This window comes from Anser cygnoides, chromosome 5 (assembly GCF_040182565.1).
Source record: "Anser cygnoides isolate HZ-2024a breed goose chromosome 5, Taihu_goose_T2T_genome, whole genome shotgun sequence".
NCBI classification, from domain to species: Eukaryota; Metazoa; Chordata; class Aves; order Anseriformes; family Anatidae; genus Anser; species Anser cygnoides.
The window spans coordinates 39,823,740-39,843,675 of NC_089877.1; the positions used below are offsets into that span (position 1 = coordinate 39,823,740).

The 19,936-nt window shown below is 43.4% G+C and overlaps 1 protein-coding gene across 11 annotated transcripts in view; it reads right to left on the reverse strand.

Moving 5' to 3' along the window:
• Positions 1 to 233: 233 nt before the first annotated feature.
• The window catches only part of C5H11orf24 (chromosome 5 C11orf24 homolog), a 30,960-nt gene continuing 11,257 nt past the window's right edge, over positions 234 to 19,936 (reverse strand). For 5 of the 11 annotated variants that reach the window (XM_066997959.1, XM_066997961.1, XM_066997960.1 and 2 more), the window contains 3 exons: positions 7,441 to 7,692; positions 3,194 to 3,310; positions 234 to 2,058 (listed from right to left, as the gene is read on the reverse strand). In XM_066997959.1, the coding sequence (XP_066854060.1) occupies positions 896 to 2,058; positions 3,194 to 3,310; positions 7,441 to 7,597 (1,437 nt within the window). In that variant the 5' untranslated portion in view covers positions 7,598 to 7,692 and the 3' untranslated portion in view covers positions 234 to 895. Of the gene's footprint in view, positions 2,059 to 3,193; positions 3,311 to 5,417; positions 7,414 to 7,440; positions 7,693 to 19,936 lie in introns of those variants that run through there. The other 6 variants (XM_066997964.1, XM_066997965.1, XM_066997967.1 and 3 more) reach the window with 3 other exon arrangements.

Below are 19,936 nucleotides of genomic sequence, written 5' to 3' on the forward strand. Positions count from 1 at the left end.
CATCACACTAAGGTGAGTGTCTCTGCATAACTGGGAGACTGGTAGCATAATCCTCTGAAGGAACAGAAGCCATACCCTGAAAGACAACCAGCATCTTCTGTGACACATTCATACCTCCACTGCAGTCGTCTAAAACCCTGTACTCGGACTACTCAAATAGATCTCATTGGCACAAGCCCCAAAAGGCCACTTGTCTGCTTCTAAGCTGATGAGAACAGGAATGAAAACAGAAATGCAACAAGATATGCCCTTTCAGGGCTCCATTTATTGAGTGAATACAAAAATAAGATCATGTAAGTGAAGATGCACAGTAATCTGCTCCCTAGTGAAAAAGGTATCTTGGATTAGCAGTAAACAGTGTTTACAATGTCTTGTAAACAGACCTCTTTTTACAAGCTAGAAGCGTACCGAAATATAACACATTAGATTAAAAGTTCCCCACTGTGGCAATACTTCATACTTCTCATCAAGTGATTTCAGAGTATTTTGTAAAAGGTGAGAGCATCCTCTGTTTTGTTTTCAGAAAGAAACACACATGAAACTAATGAAACATGATGAATTTGTAATGTAAACAGTTGAAAAAGTGCCACATCATTTTCAGAGGATGATGGCTTACCCCTTGATAGGTAATTTACAATGAAAAATAATGATCAAAGCTATAGCACATTATGGAAAGGTTTTAAAAATGACTATTTTTTACAGCAACCTGTTGCAGTTGAATAAAAAATATATATTTTTCTTAATACAGTACATGGCATTTCTCCTAAATTGCACCAGAATTAAATTTGGAAGCACTTTCAGTTTCTGTTATAGGCAAATGGGAAAGAAAAAACAAGCCAGGTAGGCCTTTAATCTCCCTTCCATCTCTTCTGCCCATTGCTTTATCCCTACCCTTTCACATCTCTGAGTCCACATACATTCCATTGATCAGGTAATCCACTTGCGTATAATCCTTCTTTTTGTAACTTTCATACGCCTGCATAAGGAAAAGGACTATGACAGTTATGAAAAAAACCGTACCAAATAAAAGCACTGCAAGAAGCGAACTTTTATCCACTAAGTACTGAGTCAGAGGCTCAGCAGCAATGAGAAGATACTCATTGTTCGTGTCCCGAGTCTTTGCAATGTTCAAAGTTGTTGTTCCAGGTGCATTTGCTGGAGTGGTGGTTGTACGTTTAACTGAAGGAGCGAGAGATACTGACTTTATTCCATGCCCAGTTGTAGCTTGTGCTGTAGGACCACTAGTTAAATCCACGGCACCTCTTGTAGAACCCTGAGAAGAGGTTGATTCACTTGAGGATGTTGGAGCTCTACTTGTTTCTGGCAACACGGGGAGCGCTGAATTCACAGAATGCGGACTCACCGAGGGGCTGAACGTAGCAACACGAATAAGAGCAGTGGAAGATGTCACTGCACCCTGTTGGGTGAGCATGGTTGATGTTGTGTTCATTGTCTTCGGGCCAGCTCCAGCAGTAGTGAGGCTACTGGAGTGGGGAGCGCTGGTCGTGTTGGTGGCTGTGCTAAACTGCTCAGTGTGATTCATTTGAATATCTGCTCCAGTAGTGGCAGTGATGGGAGCAGAAGAGGGGGCTGATACTGAGCCAAAGCTATCATTTCCTAGTTTTTCAGCGGTGGTCAGGAGCTTGGTGATACTCCTGGAAGTGGAAGCAGTGTCACTGGTAATAGTGGGAGAAGGGACAGTGGATGACATGGCAGTAGAAAGGAGCACTCCTGAAGCATTCGAGGCTTTGGCAGTTTTTTCATTAGCTGCACTGGGGACAGTTGCACTTGTACCAGCCATCGTTACAACTGTGGTAGCACTGACAGTTGTGGTGGTGGTGCTGCTAACACTGCTTGCAGTTTTTCCTGTGTTTGGTGCTTCAGGATAACCTGAATTTGCAGCCAACTGCCTCAAGTAAATCTTGTGAGCCTGAGTGGTGGAGGAAAATAGGTTCTCTCTGTTGTATTGTTCAATCTGTGCATTCACCATCCTCTTCGTTTTCTGTGGATAGCTTTGGTGGTGAAACTGGACTGTTTCCCTTTCCCCAAACATGATTTCTTAAAAAAAAAAAAAAACAGTTGTAAGAATAAAACTCTGAAGCCCAAAATCTGACCTCACACTCCCACGTGCAAACCAGAATGTGTATTCTGAAGTACATGCAGTACAACTGGACTGAATCAGTCCCAAAGTCAGCAACAACATGAAAACCCAGACCCCTGCCTTTATTGCATACAATCCCTTTGGGTTACTTTTTTTTTTTTTCCCCCTGCCACAGACCTCTGGCATTTGCCCAACCAGGGAATTAATTCCATGAAAGGAGGGTAATGAAGTACAGAGCTACAACACAAACATTCACAAAAGGAGCAGCGCCATGAACACCAGCTCTGAAGAAGCAGCGTTATGTTTTCATCAGGCTACACATTCTCAATAAGCCCTTCATGCTTAGATTACTAATTTTCACCTCTCAAAACTGACAATTTCCACATATACCTTCGTACCTCAGGAGAACCTCCTTCACAACTAGTCATCTAGATTTATTGTGACATAAATCTCACCTGCTTATCACAGGTCTGGTTGCTATGTTGCAGAGAAACTTTTGCCAATGCAAAAGAACAATGAACAATTTTTTTTAAGCCTGTGTATGGCATACTCTTGAAACATACTTTAAAAGATCAACTCCTTGATTATGAGCAAGCTCTGTTTTGTTAATTAGTCAATTAAAATTGAAGACCCTAGCACTCAGAAGTGACCATGAGCAACTGCTACTAAGACTGCTCTGATTATATAAGCAGCCTTCTGCCTCTGGCTCAAAAATCCTGGCAATCTCAGAAAATACAATGCCAAGACATTTTTCCTTTCTCTTAAAAAATAATAAATACATCTGTTATGCCTTTATTTTCCTAAGGACAGAATGTGGAGTGCACATGGGCTGAATGAATCATGCCTTTCACATGGAGAGGCCAATAAAAGTTACCCAAAGACATAGTATGCACATTTAAGTACCAGAGCTGTTCGTAAAACTGTTAGCTGTTTAAGTACCAGATCAGTTAGTAAAACATTTTTTTCAGTTACAGAATCATCCTGCAGGTATTTCATAACCCATCGCCCTTCATCTGAAAGCCAGTCAAGATTTAAATTTAAGGCAAACAGATCAGATCCTGGATTTAGCAAGAGTTTGAAGCATAGCATTACCTCCAAGCAGATCTTTGATTTCTTGCTCTCCAGCATTTTGGCACACACTTAGCTGGTGACACTGCAAGAGGATGCAGCGATTCTGGTAGGGGACAGACCAATTGCAGTGATGGTTACCTAAAAACAGAGAAGGCAGGTATCAGGACTATTAGCCACTTACAACACAGAACCCCTAAAATCCAATAGGCCAGAACAGACGTTACCTTAGTCAGGCTCCTCAAAACCTTGCCTGACCAAAGAACACACTTTCAGATAAAGTAAGAAAATGGATCATTACACACAGCATAACTGAACATATTGCTTCATGGCTGTAAATGAAGAATTAAAAACCAACTAATATCTGGAAGGTACGGTGTAAAAGGAACCTGACTCAGCCTTAGTCAAAATAACTGAAAAGTCACTGAAGTTAATATATAGCAGCTGCAGCCTACCAACCTGCTTGTCCCCTGGAGCCAACGTCTAACAATAATTTGATCACCCAGACAATAACAAGATGTGCCTTTGAGTTTGGACAGACCCCATTTATATGCTAGCATTCACCTAGATGTCTTAACGAGGAAGAAAAAGTGAGTTGCAAATGAGATAATAACTGTCACCCATGGTAGATGGGTGACATCTCTCATATGTCTCCATAAGACACAGTTCTCATCTCAGTGCTTGAAGTTACACAAATTTACTCCTCATCTGCTGACAAATAATACCACTGGCCAGGGGAGCCATCAAAGAAATTGCCTTTCAGTATGTCAAATCCCAACACAAAGTTAAATAAGCTCATGTAAGTCATCACAGAAGGAACTCCCACTCCTGTCATCCTTTCTAACTTGTTACCTTGTGTGCAATGCATTTCTAGGACTGGGAAATGTGTGCTGTAACAAGAATCAACAGGAGAAGATAGCTCTCGGTTTGGGATGAAGCAGATGTGTACCCAACTGACCACCCATCAGTAGATCAGAGAACTTAAGTGTATGGCAGTAGTAGAAGTTTATTCCTGTGTTTTATTAGAAGCGTAGGAAAGGGCAAAGAACAGACAGATGTGGTACACATGGCTATATTTAAAGCTCTTATCTACAAAGGGAATTACCCTCACTGAGGATTAAGGCTGTGAGAAGCTTGAACTTTTACAATAAAACATTTACATTACCACAGTTATTAAAAGAGCTTGTGGAAAATTTATGAACTCGGAGAAATCCCTGTACCAACAACTGTAGTCTGTTTTGACAGCCCTAAAGAAACTAGCGAAGTGGCATTTTACTCACTTAACAAATAAAATGTTAAGAAAGTCACTGAAACCATTCAAACACTTGAAAATTGGTACTTAAAAAGCAATAAAATTAAGAGCTTCAACAGGCACACAGAGGAGGCTATACTCAAGTCCCCTCCTCAGACAGGAAACCATGTTTGAACGTGCTCTGATTCCTAATCCCACCTCCTGTTCCTGGCTTGAGAACCATGCTAGCAGAGGATCACAGACGGTCTACTACTGTAAATAGTGTCAGTTCTCATTTCTTGGGTAAAATAAAAAAAGCCAGCAGCATACCTTGTATTAGCTACATATCTAGTAAGTCAGGTCAGGAAAAGACTGACAGGGTCAACATTTTCAGCAGCCTGATTTCTGCTGCCATCAGAACTGCACCCAACTGCATCCCAGAAGAACTGAATGTTTCCATAGAACTGGACTGATGAGTGCTCCCTTTGATGAGAGCTGGAGTTACAGACCAGGGCCCTGGCTGCTGTTCCCACTGCAAGACACTTGCTGCCCTGCCACTCCTCTTTGCTCATATCTAATTAAGACACAGCAGAAAAAGACAGAAACTGGGGGGATACAACAAATGCTGGTCATACACATTTTGAAAGGAAAGCATGTAGGCAACAGACATCAAGGTCTTGCCGTGCAGAAGTGGATTATTTCATTTCTAACCTGCTGTTACTGGAAAGAAAACTCAGATCCCCAAATGCAAGTAGAAGCCAGGTATGCACATGTATAGCAGAAGCAGGAATATTTGTTCTTGCAGACATCTCATATTTTCCCTTTATTTTCCCCAGAGCATGCAAGACTGCCCAGAATTATGACCAGGTGGCTCTGCTCTGAACCAGCCTGTTCAGAAGGACGAGATATCCAGACCTGTACCAACCACCACAGAAGCATCTTGGGAGGGCTCTAGAATATGTATGGGGATGCAAAGGGAAGAGCACAAACTTATCTGACTCCCCAGCATGTGCTTACCTTGCTCATCATGAATCTGGGAATCCTCAACTGACATATTCTTGCTGAGATGGGCACTTTCTCCATCTTGTAACACTTTCCCTAGCAGCATCTGAAGGCTTGAACCCATTATGTTAGAAAACATACGGAGGTTAAGTTACTACCCCTGCTATCAGCCCTGGAGAATTTTCCAGCCAGCCCCCTCCTTTCTGCAGGACACACCTGAGATGTTAACACACAAAAGTGGTTCTTTGTGACATTTACACTATTTCCCTAAGTTAGAGAAGTTGTATCAGCAAGGGCTCTTCTCCTCTTATAAATTCAAACTACAGAAGAGAGACTGATCAGCTAGGAATGTAATCTTTCCACTTCTCTAAGCAACGTAGTTATGAAGATGTCTCTTCATGCAACCTTGTCCTGCAACTTAAAACTAATACCTTTGAAATCACAACCACTGCTCCTTTACTTACAGTTATGTAGGTGTAATTATTGCAATATTCAATAGCCTCTGGACTCACATCTGTAATGAAATGGCAAAAAAAGAAGCACCAAAAAAAGGCATTCCAGAAAGGCAGGAGTAGAAGAGCAGTAAAGTTGATCTTAAAACCTTAAGCTAAATCATAAAAAAAAAAAAAGACATGTCAGGTCTTTGTCTCCAGATGATCTCTCTGCACCTGATTACACACTTATGCCAAGAGTTTGTATCTTTTCTTTCTCCCTGATAACAAGAGATAAAGCAAGAGACTGGCCACCAAGTAAGAAAGAGGAATGAAATTGCTTCAGTGGGTTTCATACAGAATATAAAACTTGATAAGGGCAGTACATGCTATGGGAGTTATTTTTGCATGGCTTCTCAATGATGGACCAGGTCACCTAATTTTACAACCTCAGCCCCCTCTGCCCAACACAGCTAACACACAACAGGACTTGTTCATTATGAAACACCATACCAGTAAGGAACAAGGGGATGAGTACAAAAAAGTGGCTGAAGTCAGCAACAGGGCAAAGTACGCGCTCAGTCTCCATTCCGAACCCTGATGACAGACTGAATTCCTGATGTTCCTCAGCTCCCTCCTCTGGAAGAGGCAGCTGTAGCACCTTCTCTACCCTTATAAAGATCTTGTGAAGTTAAGATGACACATCCATAGCATTTAGAGATTCTCTGGTGGAAGAGACAAACATGTAGTGTTACAGACCCCAAGTATCAGCACAGTGTCTTTGTGTCAGCTCTCTGTGGAGCTCTGAAGCTCTGGTGCCTTGGAAACAAACCCACCCATATTTTATCTCCTAAACAATAACAAAAAAAAAAAGTTTGCAAAGCTGCTTTCTTTCCACTGTGAAGGGATAGAGCAAACTCGTGTATAAAATAGCTAAGCTCTAAGCATCAAAAGAAAAGTCCTTATGATGTTCCTATCAACCTGTCAGATATTCATCTAACATCTCATCTCAACCACAGCATCACTGATTTTTTTTAAATGCTACAAGCTTTGGCATGTGGCTAGATAAGTTAAGGTCCTTAATAAGGACACCTCTCAAAGACTCACTTAGAAGTTTAATGCTTTTTAAAGACATCTCAGAGGTAGACACCAGAACGCTCTCATATCCCCTGGTATTAATGCTGCGCTTGGTTGCAGGATAATTAACAACCAGTTTCTTCTGAGGTGGATAAAACACACACAAGGCTACTCACTCCAGTGCAGCTGTCTACTATAGCATTGTTCACTTGCAAACATCTGGCAGCATGGAATAATCATCCTTCAACTCAAGTGACCTAACACCATTTGCACGCTACCAGCTCACACCAAGAGCACATGAATGCTGTTTCTTACAGAAGCTAGAAAGGCCCTGGGAAATGGTTGCTCTGGATTCAATTTAACCAAAGCTGTCAGAAATTATTTAGCACCACAGGACTGCACACAGAAGCCATAATTGTAAATGCCTGTAAACAACTGGAGCTAAGATAAATAGTTGTCAGGGGAGCAGAAGAGACCTTTAATAAAGAGAAAAACCAGCTGGAATTCCCACTGAAGGATGAGAACCTCACCTGAAGCAGCTGAGCCTTTACAAGCCTGCCTGCATTGCTTTTCAGTTGTCAGCCTGTTTATTTGCACTACATGGACTCCTCTTCCTTTCAGGACAGGAAATCTGTTTTCACATATACAGAAGGAAATCAGCAGGAAGAATACAATGGCAGTCCACATCTTCAGGGTTGCCTTGCTGGGAGGCTTCCCTTTCCAGGAGCCTGTAGCACAGTAGAATGCTTTCTTGTATCACCTTCAGATCCACTGCAACATACCTACAAAGAAAAGAAAGTGATCGATTTATATCAAAAGGCTACACTTGAAGTGTTTTACTAAATACACTCCTATCAGTAAGAACGACAATAAAATGTGCGTAAGACAGGCAAGTATCACTACCAGGATTAACATACTGATAATGAAGCAGAGACAAACAAGAAAACCTATTCCCAAATTCAGTGTCTTTCTTTGGAAACAGTACTTTGCTCTCCTTTTCTCAGACACCAACAGAAAACAACTCAACACAAAAGCTGCAAGCGGTGGGTTATACTTACTTTATTCCTTTATTTTCCCTAACGTTGCAAGGCAAAGAAAAATGTGAAATTTATCATTTGCAGTCAAGATCAGCATCAAGAACAGGAAGAGCTCTGCTGCCTCTTGCTCTGACTTCAGCTGGAGGAGTTTACCTGACTGCTGTCAGACAGTCGGTGGGCACAAAGCCGAACTCAAAGCCCACAGCAACACAGACATGATGCCTTTTGGCTCATCCTGGAACCCTTTGTGTTGTTCCCAGGCTCAGCAGAAACGTTTTGACCAGCTTGAGGACACTGATACTATAGTCATCTATATAATAATGATGATGATGATAAAGACAATATAGGAAGTCCTGGACTATACCCAGGACACCCTGCCTTTACACCAAGTCAGTCAAAACCAAGAATCAGGTTTGGTTCATTCCTGCTTCAATTTTCCTGCTGATTGTCAAAAATGTTGATTCAAAACAAGCAAGAGCCAATAATTCACATCTTCCAAGGTGCTACACAGACATCAGCTGTTAGTGAAGAAGATCCACACCCACAGTAAGCTTCCATTTCCCCACATAAAACAATAAATAGGCAAAGCCTCTTCTTCACTCCCAATGCACACAAGAGACTTCTGTCTCCGTGGATGAGCTCTCACCCTGGCAGTCACTGGAGGAACTCCTATTGACTTCAGAGCAGATCACCAGCTTCTATCTAGATTTACCCTATCGTTTCCAACATTTTCTTTAAGTTTTGTATGAACAGGTACTTCCAAACAATCCAGCCTGAACCAGATTAAACATCGGCCTCTTCCCTAGGTAGTTTTTAAGGGCAACTCTTCCTCACTGCTGAAGCAAGCTTTAGCTCTCATCCTGCAGTTATCAAGACAAATGTCATGGCCTCCAAAGAGTGGTGAGATTTAACTATGCCTGACATCTCAGAGGTCTACATGACTTCTGCATGTGAAGACGCTCACAGTTCACAGCTCAGGGAATGAGCAGCACGCGTGAACGGTATAAATAGCATAGTGAAAAATATCCAATGGTCATCGGGAGCAGGCTACAGTCCTGACTTAGCCATTCCTGCAAGGTTTGCCTTGAGCTCTGAACCCTACTCCCAGCTATGCTTGTGAATTTAAGAATTTGAGTTAATCTTTATTGTGGAAAAAATGCCTCCAAGATAATATTTACTCTTACACCCAGATTGCGACATCTTGATACCCCAATGAAACTTTTCTCGATGGAACTTTTGTTTCCAAGTTTTCTCCTTACTCTACTTTCTGAAGACCTGAACACGGTAGCAGACATTTCGACTCAAAACTCCCCTGCCTGGAAAAAGCTGAAGTGTAAACAGCTCCCCCAGATTTCACAAAGGACACATACACAACATACAGGTCTGCACCAGACTATCAAAAGGTCAAAGATAGGGACAAAACTTGATAGAAAGTTGCAGTGCATCAAATTCAGCATCCCTAGGCACCCTACGACTTCCCCCAGGAAGCTCCACTTGCTCCCCCAAACCCTCTTCTTGTCTGCCTTCTGTTTCTCCTAGTGAAAAAACTGCTATTTTGTTTGTTGAAAATAGATGGAAGATCTCTATAGCAGAGAACAGGGGGAGCCCCAAAGGAACGGATGGCGGAGGATTTGCACTAAGCTCACACACTGCTCCGTGGCTCTCTCCTTGGAATAAAGGCACACAGCAGCACAGCTGCTTTGTGTGAGTGGGTTTCTCACTCCAGACAGAAGTTCAGGCCTCGGTCGTCCCAGCTGGCAGCTGGAAATATTTTTGAGAAGCTTGGTGGGGAAAGGCAGCTCACCAGCCCCATCTAGTCCTGCCTGCCAGGGAATGCACTGGCTTTACAGCCGGTCCCAGCTCAGCCAAGGGCTCCCTGGCTTTTCCAAGGGTGAGCTAGAAGGAGTTGAAACAGAATCAACACAGGAGAGAAGCCCTGTGCAATGCACAACTGCAGCGCCCCGCACCACAGCATGCTGATGTCTGCAGTTTGGGAAAGCAGTTCCACATTTTCAGAAGTCTGAGTCTGGGAATCTGAAAGGGGAAACAATTTGTGTTACTCCACCAATGTAACTTCAATACTCACCCTGCTGCTCTGAATTGCAAGGCACTTCCACATAGTTTAACCATAGAAAGCTCCAGTTGACAGTAAGGAAAAAGGGAAGATGTAAAATACTCTGCCTGCAAGAGACGTTTTCCTAGAGCAAACAGATCTCTATAGCTGACAGCCAGAAAAAGGTTGCTGTAAACTCTGAATCCTTCAACTTGAAGCAGGCAATCTGAGGTTCCCTCGCAGACACTGTAGGTACTTTATCAAGATACTCAGAGCACTATTTGTCAACGCTAGGCAGAAACAACCGCAGGGTTTTTTGTTAAGTTCACAGGCAGAGATTCAGCAAGCAGTACCTGGCCCACAGGAAAAAAATATAGATCTTAAATGGTAAGTTTTACATTTTAAAGAGAGTTCTGTTTATGTCTGCAGTAAACTTCTCAAGGTAAGAACACTTACAAGAAATTTTATAGCCTGAAGTGTCAACAGGAATGAACTGACTGTGCAATAAATGTATGCATTTACTTTTTTATATAAAAAATGGAATAGCAACTAATACAAATACAGAGAGCTCTCTCGTTATTATAGATATATCACTTAGCATTACTTTTGTAATCACAGTAAGCAATCCCAAAAGAATAAATCTCCCATTACATTTCCAAAATGCAGATATAGCAGCATTTCACAGTTAACACTGCATGACTCCCAGCCTTGACCCAGGAACTCATACACTTGGACAATCGTGCATTAATCACACGAGGTCTAGAAGCTGTTTTGTCAGCACAGATAACTGTCCCCCCACACAGAAGCATCTTGCGTCCCCAACCACATTACCAGGCCAGAAGCCCCTGCCAGCCAGCCCCAGCTGACTTCAGTCCCATGTAACTGCAACAGCTCCAGCGAGCAAAATCCCAGTAAGTGCCTCTCACCCCTTCCAAAGCACCTGGGAGCCTTTCTGGATTAGGCCAGCACCAGTAACAGAGGACAGACCAAGCTCAGGCATCAGAAACACCTGCCTTCAGTGCAGTTCCCCATTCCCTCTCAGCAAGCACAGTCTCCTCAGGGGCCAAGTGATGCTCGTTACAGAAACATGAGCATTAAGCTGAATGCTCCCTGCTCTGCAAGACCCAAAGCTAATGAGCAGCAGCCCAAAGCTCTCAGCTCTTGATGAGTGGTGCAGAGGGTTTGGTTCACAAGGGTGATCTACCACAGATGGTCTCAACTGCAGAAGAACTTGATTTGGACCATGCTTGGGGCTCTCAAAACATACAGAGAACAATAAGAAACCATCACGCAGACTTTCAAAGACACACAATGCATCTCTGACCTCAGGCAACACAGCTGTCCCCCTAAGTGCTGCACCCAGTGCTTGGCAAAAGCACACCCTGTGCTCGCTCAAGTGAGGGGTTCAACAGCTCGGGCTGCAGCAAAGCAAGTGCAAAGCCACCCCAGGCCCTGTGGTGATCTACCTTACCCACCAAAATCTCATGCTGTGAGCTCTCTGCTGCAATGAGCATGGCTTACTAGCACTCTCCCATCACCATGATCCATGCTGAACTTCATTCAGGTCTGAATGACCTCTGGAAGAGGTGGCATCCAAGTCAACACCTTGACACAACAAGCTCTCAAAAGAAAGCTACAGGTAAGGCACCTTCTAATTGAAGTGCTTAAGTTGCTGAAGTGAGTACCAGTACCACAACCGTAATCCTCTTTGAGGACAGTGCTGTTTTCTAAATGACGCCCTGATGCCAGCGAGGGGATAATCAGACATAGTCATACCTTAAATGCAGTCCAGATGACACTTGGGATGCTGTATCAAATATCAGACCCTCCAGCCAGCATGTTGTTGGGGGTGTTTTTGCCTCTTTTACCTTTGCACAATCTCATACATCCATAGCAGGAATCACAATTACTTACAGATCATTTTTCCCAACATAACCACTGCCTTTTATAATTACGAACAATAGGCCTGACTTCCCCCCTCCCCTCACACTTCTAACCAGTCCCATATGGCTCCATTTGTACTCCTACAAACTCCACGGAACATTCACCCCACACAGCTACATCCCAGAGAAGTACCAGCTGAAGCTTCCCCTCCAGGTCATGCTGCTCCCCAGATGAAAACGTTCTCTGGTATAGTCAGAGACAACATGAAGGAAGAGATGAACACTAGCATTCCTATTGGAAGCAATTTTGAGAAATCAGAGCAAAATTCACACTGAGCACTACCTTTTCCATATGTAAAGCATCTCCAAGGAAATTAAAAGTCAAACCAAACCACAAAAGCCGATGAGTGAATAAAATCTGAGAAAAGACTACACTGAGAAGTGCAAAGTTTACTTCTACCATCTGTGGCTATAACTCAGCGGGGAACAAGCACGCTGGAAAACCAGAATAGCTTTGAGTCAACAACTGAATGACTGATGACTTTGCAATGTACACACACAACCAGAAGGCACTGCCTGCTGGGTTTCAGAAGTGTTCCTCCCTTCTTGCTGATTTCCCTGTAGTTGAAGCCAAGGAATGCGGAAAAAAAAAAATCAAAGTATTGTTTCAAACAACATCTACTTGATTGGGGGTGATGTTGCAAGAGCAGAGCAAAGCCTTGGAATATAAACCCTTTGTCTCCGTGCCATCCCAGCCTCAGATGCTCCTGGTTAAGCAGCTGCAAGGTGCATGCAGTGACTGGACACAGGTGGAGCCCAGCATGACAAAAGGAGAGAGGCAGAGACAGAGAAAAACATGGGACAAGGGAGAGGGCCTGTTAGAAATCAGAGGTGTAAAGTACGCAAACAAAGCAAGTCATTTAGGGCTCGTGCTCCCTCGAGCTGTCAAAGAGTCAGCAGCCACTGCTCCAAAACTCACAATAACATGAAATGAGGTCAGAGAGCTGCAAAGAAGTCATTTTCCATTCCCTTGGAGCATCTCTACCTGTTTCTGACGGAAGGTGGAAAGGAAACCTTGAGATTTAGCATCCTTCTGGGTAGGAAGGCACAGAGCAGGCAGCGTACAGTATGGACTTGCTACAGAGGAATCCAGAGAAAGGCCACAGCACCCAGCACACTGAACTGCCAGTACCGTGGTCTCTTTTCACTGCCAGAAAGATATCTGTGCAGTTCATGCTCCCTCAGGCTGGGCCAGAGCCAAAAGCAACTGAACAAGACTCCTTGTCCTTCAGGGAAATAACATGAGGACACAGCACAGGACCGTGAGGTCCTCAGGGTAACAACAAAGCAGGGAAGACAAGGGTGGAATACATACCATAAATAACGGTGCTATTTCTCCCATTAAATTGAAAAGACATAAGGCCTGGTTTCAACTTGCAATTGCTGCTAAATATTTCATGTGCCATCAGCTCTCAAAACAAGTGCTATATTTCACTCTTTGGAAAACAGAATTAAACCAGGCTTTGCTAAGGAAAGACAAGCACATCTCGTTTTGTGAATTGAGGCCAGAACACAGGAGGCAAAAGAATCTGTGCTGCAATCTTCAGGAGCATTTGGCTTTCCAAGTTTCTCTCTGAAATGGCACACACGTACAGGTTTGGAGACAGAAGGGGCAGCAACAAAGTACATGAGGCTGATTTCTGAATCGCATTTGCATCAGTAAGGCAAGAAAAAGGGATGAGAATAATGGCAGGAAGCTACTTACTTATCCCTGCAACAAAACTTCACTTTGGTCATGATTTCTATCTGTAACAGTGTCTGTCACGCATGAATTATAACAGCCCCAAAGCAGGTTGAGAATGTGCAGGAACAACAACGCTTCGTTACTGTGCTAGAGAAAAAATAGCTGGCCCTTTAGATCGTTTGAGAATGATTTAACTACATTATGCAAAGAACCCGCCCCAGAGCAAGTAAATACAGCTTGAACTGTGGGTTCAAAGCCTCTGTTAAAATGTTCTCCCCTGCATCTCCTGTTGAGTCACCACCCGTGGTCAGCAGAGCATGGCCAGATGAAGTCACATCATGCTCTGAACAGCAGCTTTAAAGCCATCAAGTTCCTTTAGTCTCCAGGGAAAGTTAATGACAGATTACAAAAGGTGTTTCTACAAAACGTCACTTGCCATAAACACACACAGAGCTGACCAGAGGTTGTGAAGCAGACAGTGTTATGGGTTACAGGGCAGCAAATGCATCACTGATGACTGTGGAGGGGATCCCTGCTCTGGGCACAGTTCCTCTAACTGTACTTCACAAGACATGTGAAGCTCCCCACTTCCTCAGAAAAGGCTGCAGTGGTCAAAGGTCTGCTCGCTGCTCCAGGACAGACTCTCCATGCCCCCATCATTTCTCCAGTATTAACAAAGCGCTCCACTGGGAGGGTGATTGAGGTGGGACAGGCAAAATTCTACACTCTGAGGGAGTTTTGAAGAAAATTGTGTCTAAAAATCAGTCATGGATACATAGGCCAGGCTAGGCTGGGGACCAACAAGCTGAATCTGATCAACACCTGGCACTGACATGAGCCCAGAAGAACATGCAAGGCTTCTGCTGGTGCGCCAAGCACTCTTCACTACCCTGAGCGGCTCACAAGATTTCTAGTAGCACACCGCTCGTTTTCTACAAGGCTTACCTAAAATTGAATCTTTTTGTTCCAAGAAGTAATTTCGGCAAAAAGGTTGGTAGGCAAACATCTCCCTGCACCTCAGAGGGAACCAGACCCTCCCACAAAGAGGAGCACGCTCCTGATGCTTGATGTTGATGCTGCAACACCAGGACACAAGTTACACGTCCTCTGAAATACGATGCAAAGAGCAAACATTGCCAGCTCACGCCCGGAAGAATGTCATTTATATTCCTCCTCCTATTACACAGCTTCTTCAGAGCATAACAGCACACAGCTGGCTACGTATTACAGAAGAGCTGGCACATCCTTCCACATTAGCAGGCACTCCCTTACTGCAGCTGGTAGGATAGCATTAGACATCAGTAGGGTCTGCTGCTGCTCTTCCAACGTTTCTCCCTATACATGTCCACTAAAATGGCTTTGTACGATACATACTTTTTTTTTTTTTGCCTGAGTCCACAAAGACTCCACCATATTGACTCTCAAGGACAAACCACTAAGTGAAAACAATTTGATTAAGCAGTCACAAGATTATACATCCTCTCTGCCCCTAAATATGAGCCCCCTCATTCAGTCCCCATCTTATTTTAGTCATTTTAGTCCCCATCTATGGCTGAATCCCCCACCAGCCTGTATGGCACACAGCCCACAGCAAATGCAACTGCAGCGTTTGCAGTAACATTCACAAGCTCCAGGGAATGAGCCCGAAGATGCCAAGAGTTGCAAACTACAAACTCAAAAGAACAGAGCATCCTTGTTCAGCGTCACCAACACCTCCTTCCAGATTCACGTCTGACCAACTTAGATGGATGTTAAGCTAGAAAGCAAGGGATAAACCATAGCTACTGAGCAGACAGCCTCTGACAAGGCTACTTGAGCTGCTGCAACCTCTGAAGACTGGCGTGGAAATGGTGATCTTTAAAAGAAGTTTGCAGCTGCTACAGTATTTGTCCAGCTGCCACTTATGCAAGAAAATCTATTCTTTTGCTTGTAAATGGCCAAATGTTTAATGAGACTTCCAAAATGTTCTACATAATTAAAACAAACATTTTAAAGACTCTCTGAGAGGGGTGGAACTCCAAGGTTTGCTGAGGAGCTCTGTGATTAAACTGGGACTTGGCTGACATGTGAAAGTTTCCCAAGTATAAAGCCCTTCAGGCTCCACGCTGACAAACGATGTTGTACACCACAGGCTGTGCTCTGCAGAGCTCACGGGGAGCAGCAACAGGGAGAAGCATCTGTGCAAGGTCAGCAGCTACCATGCTCCACAAGGAATGGAAAGCCATTTCCATGCAACAGGCAGATTAATCAGAGAGTCTGAATGGCAGACCTCATTCACACAGATAAAGGGCTATATTCTTGAGGTTCGAGACTTTCAGCGACTCGCCCCACAAACAACCTTTCCCCCACAAACAACGCAGAGGGGAAGGAAGTTTTGGTGGTTACAGCCCACGTCTGACAGCTGACAAAACCAGAGCTCAGGTTCCTTCTCCACTTCCAGCTTCCCATGGAAGCGAGGCAGCGCTACTGATTCACAATCTTGGGCAGATAGAGCCCCGGTGGTTTTTGTGGTTGTTCTTTTTTGGTTAGTTTTGTTTTGAATGTTATCAGCTTGACTCATCTCCTACATCGCTGACTGCCTCTGTCTTTCTCTGCCTCAGTTCCTCACCTGCACTCCCCACTTCTTCCTCTGAGCACGGGGCAGCTCACACAGTTCTTACCTAACTAATGAGAAAAGCCCACACTGGCACTGTTAAGACTTTATGCCCATCACAGGTTACCTCTGACAAAACAAATGTTAAAGCCTAAAACCAGGAATTTCCCCATCTACCACCACCCATCATCCTTCCTCACCCATGTTCACTGCCAAGTTCTGCATTTCAGATGGTGAGAACTACTACTCTGCAGGACTTTTCCTGTGAAAAGTGACTGGACAGCTGTTTCATTTGTGAAAATATGGCTTGTTTTGGAATATCTGAAACAATCCCATTTTAATATAAAGAAAAATGAACTGCCAAATGCTAACTGCATATAGCTGGATCTGGACAATAAATCTGTCAACACAAATTCTTCCAAGGAATAAAAATGTGTGCTATGGCAAAACCGCAACCTTCCCTAGTATAATCCGTACCCAAAAAAGATAGCAAATACTGCTGTCTCATTGGAACATGAGGTTGTACACAGGGCATCTGCTACCACGTGTTTCAAATTAAACAGCTTTCAACACCACCCAAAAAGAAATCACCCCAGAACTCCATAGCCACCAAGCTAATACAGACCAAATACCCTTCTACGTGGGTAGGAGGCAGGCTCATGTTTTTGGGCTCTAAGTACCTAGAGAAGCATTTACTTTGCAGTACAAGTGCTTCGTGCTTCCTGATAGATGGCATTGGAAGCCAGAAGCAGCCCTCCCATGTTAAAACACAGCACGTACACTCAGAACTGGTCTGAGGTGTTATTAAATTTGAAACTCCCAAGTCCAGAGTTAAGAGGGACTTAAGAAGGGATTTCAGCCTGAAGGTACAATTAACCAGGTGTTACTTTTCGAACAAATAAAACCACAAATGTGTTAAATGTCTGGTCACTCGCCTACCTCCTGGCCCTGCAGAATTTTTACAAGTCAGCAATTTGCTAGCAATACAGGTCAGGTTAAATTTCACTGAAGCTAATAACTTCAACGTCATCTTTCACTTCAGATATTTTTGAGAAATCATTATGCTCTTCTGTAGGTTCAGGTAGCTATAATGCTAATTTTAGGCATTTAGAAACAGAGAACACCTCTGCTTAGAACACACGGGTCTGCAGATTTGCTCAGCAATTTAAGACTGTGCATGGTTTTGAGCAGGACCATGCTCAGAAGTGATGGCACCCTACATTACAAAGGCATAAGGCAACACCATGGAGAGCTCAGAAAGAGACATTCAGACAGCATGGCAATGGTCAGAGTGATCCCAGTACAATGACTGAAGGGGAACTTTTGCTCAACGCTGAAAGAATTGGGTTTAAGGAGAGCATTTTTGGACCTCTCTTTTCTCTAAGGATGCAGGATCTCTGCACAAATCCTAAAATATGGAGAGTTAAAAGATTTAATTCAAAAATCCTGCCTCCACTGTAAGTTATTATTGAAAGCAAAACAACTCAAAAACCCCTATAATGTAGGAGTCGTCTTTTTAAACTGTAAAACTCTAGTTAAAAGACAAAGGTAGCTTTATATGGAAGGGCTGCCAGGTGAGATGCAGCAAAAACACATTATCACACATTCCAGATTATCACAAACCAGTCTGACACAGGGGAGCTTTTCACCGTATATATGCTGACACAAATCATGAGGATTCGTCTCAAAATCTCCAAGCCAGGAAGACATTCATAGCAATAACAAATAAGGGTGGCTGGCCACAGGCCTCACTGCTTTCTGATTTTGACAGCTTAAAAGATGTGGAAATCACCAGGCATGGTGGGTGCAGAAGATTAGCCGCATCTATTTTTCTAAACAATGGGAGAATCAAATTCAATAGCAGCTCTCCTAATCCTTGCTGGCCTTCCCTGTGGGAGGTTCCTAGCCAACAAATCTTCTGTAAGCCATACACCAACCTAAACTTAAACCTAGCAGTCATCTGAACATACAGGTGATAAATACATCCTTCCTTCTCCTTACTCACTGATTTCTGTGGCTGTCCAGGCAGCACCTGTAGAAGTACCAGCCCAGCTCAGCACCACTCAGCTGGCTACACAGGCTGGGAGCAGGGCACCCACAGCTGCTCTGCAGGTTCTCTGCTCTTGGGTCACTTGTCTCCTACGTGGCAACTGATGTGCTCACTCACCTCATTCCACATTCCCTCTTTGCAGTTTCAGAGGAATCTATTTAAGTTTTGATTCCTGACACTGATCAATTAAGTAAAATAGCCTTGGCTTGAGCTCCTCAAAGCCTTCCCCATACAACTGTCTTTGTACAAAGTGTATTTCATTTATAGAAAAGGGGCTGCACACGCAGCAGTAAGTTTTTCTGAACCCTTCTGAGCTTGATATAGAAGATCTGCCTATGATGCTGCTAACAAGGACCCCAAAACCATTTCACAGCGTGACCTGAATACCAGGTCTGCTTTATCCTCCCACCTACTCTATTTGATCAAATAAGATACTACCATTACTTAGAAATTTTGCCTCAACCGAGTAGAACTCTGCAGCTTTAGAGAATGTCCATTTCCTTTTTTTTCCTCCTCCTTCGTAGAGGCAGAGAAGAGGGTCTGATCTTCATAAGAAGAAACACCAAGACAAACACAGTTCAAATGGATTTCATCAACACAGATGCTTTTTATCAATTTACATTTTACAGCAGAAAAATTGCAATTGCAAAACACAGCTGGAAGAGATATGTCTCAAACTGATGGGATCTTTTTCCTAAAGGAACCCACACAGACTTTTGTGTAGCTCTGCTAAGTATTTCAATATGTTACACGTTTCTATCCTTATCCTATGGACTCCTGAAGACTGCCACTGGCTGTTACTTTCTCTCTTCATTTCCAAACACAGACAGACCTAGCAGGCTGAGATATGATACGTACCTGAACACAGATTTCAAACAGATTTTCAACATTATTGCATGCCTGTTAGAATAACATCCCTTTGAGTGGTACTTTGCCTTTCACTGATTAGAGATTTCTACTTTGAAAAACAAAGCCAGAAGTCCTCTCTCAACTTAGAACACCTTGGCTCAAAACAAAAGCAAGCAGTTAGTCTTACTTCTCCAGTTGCGTCCTAAGAGCAGCAGCACAGACTGAACCCATTAGAAACTCCTGGCTATTGATTTTATGCCAACAATATTCTTATCATGTAATGAAGGGAACACTGGACTAGAAATGCCAAAAAGAATAACAAGAATAGCCCACCATGGTCCAAAAATGAGGTCAGCATACACTAATTATCTGAGTCAAGAGACTGCCCTGGGGGAGGCTGTCCAAGCATGGACAACAAAAACGAGGATAAGGACAAGTCTGTGAAAGCCACACTACAAGTACTAACTCTTACCACTCTCTTCAATACACTGAACAGTGTTTTTTTGAAGAATTTAGCTCTATCCTAATCCAATACAAACCAGTCTGATCCCATCTGTAATTCCCCAAAGGTCAGGAATCAACAAGTGGAACAGGCTGTGACTTAATGAAATCAAACAAAACAAAAGGCATGTCAAGAATGAAGCAATTCACACTTGAATTAACATGTACTTCCTGCTGACCAAACACCACCTTTTGCTCCAAATCCAGTTTGCTGCTAGAGTCTTTGCAAATCTGGAATGAGAAGAGGCTGTAAATGCTGATGAGTGGGGACGCAGGCAGCCAACACCAGGGAACAACACTTTTTCAGCCTCCTCCC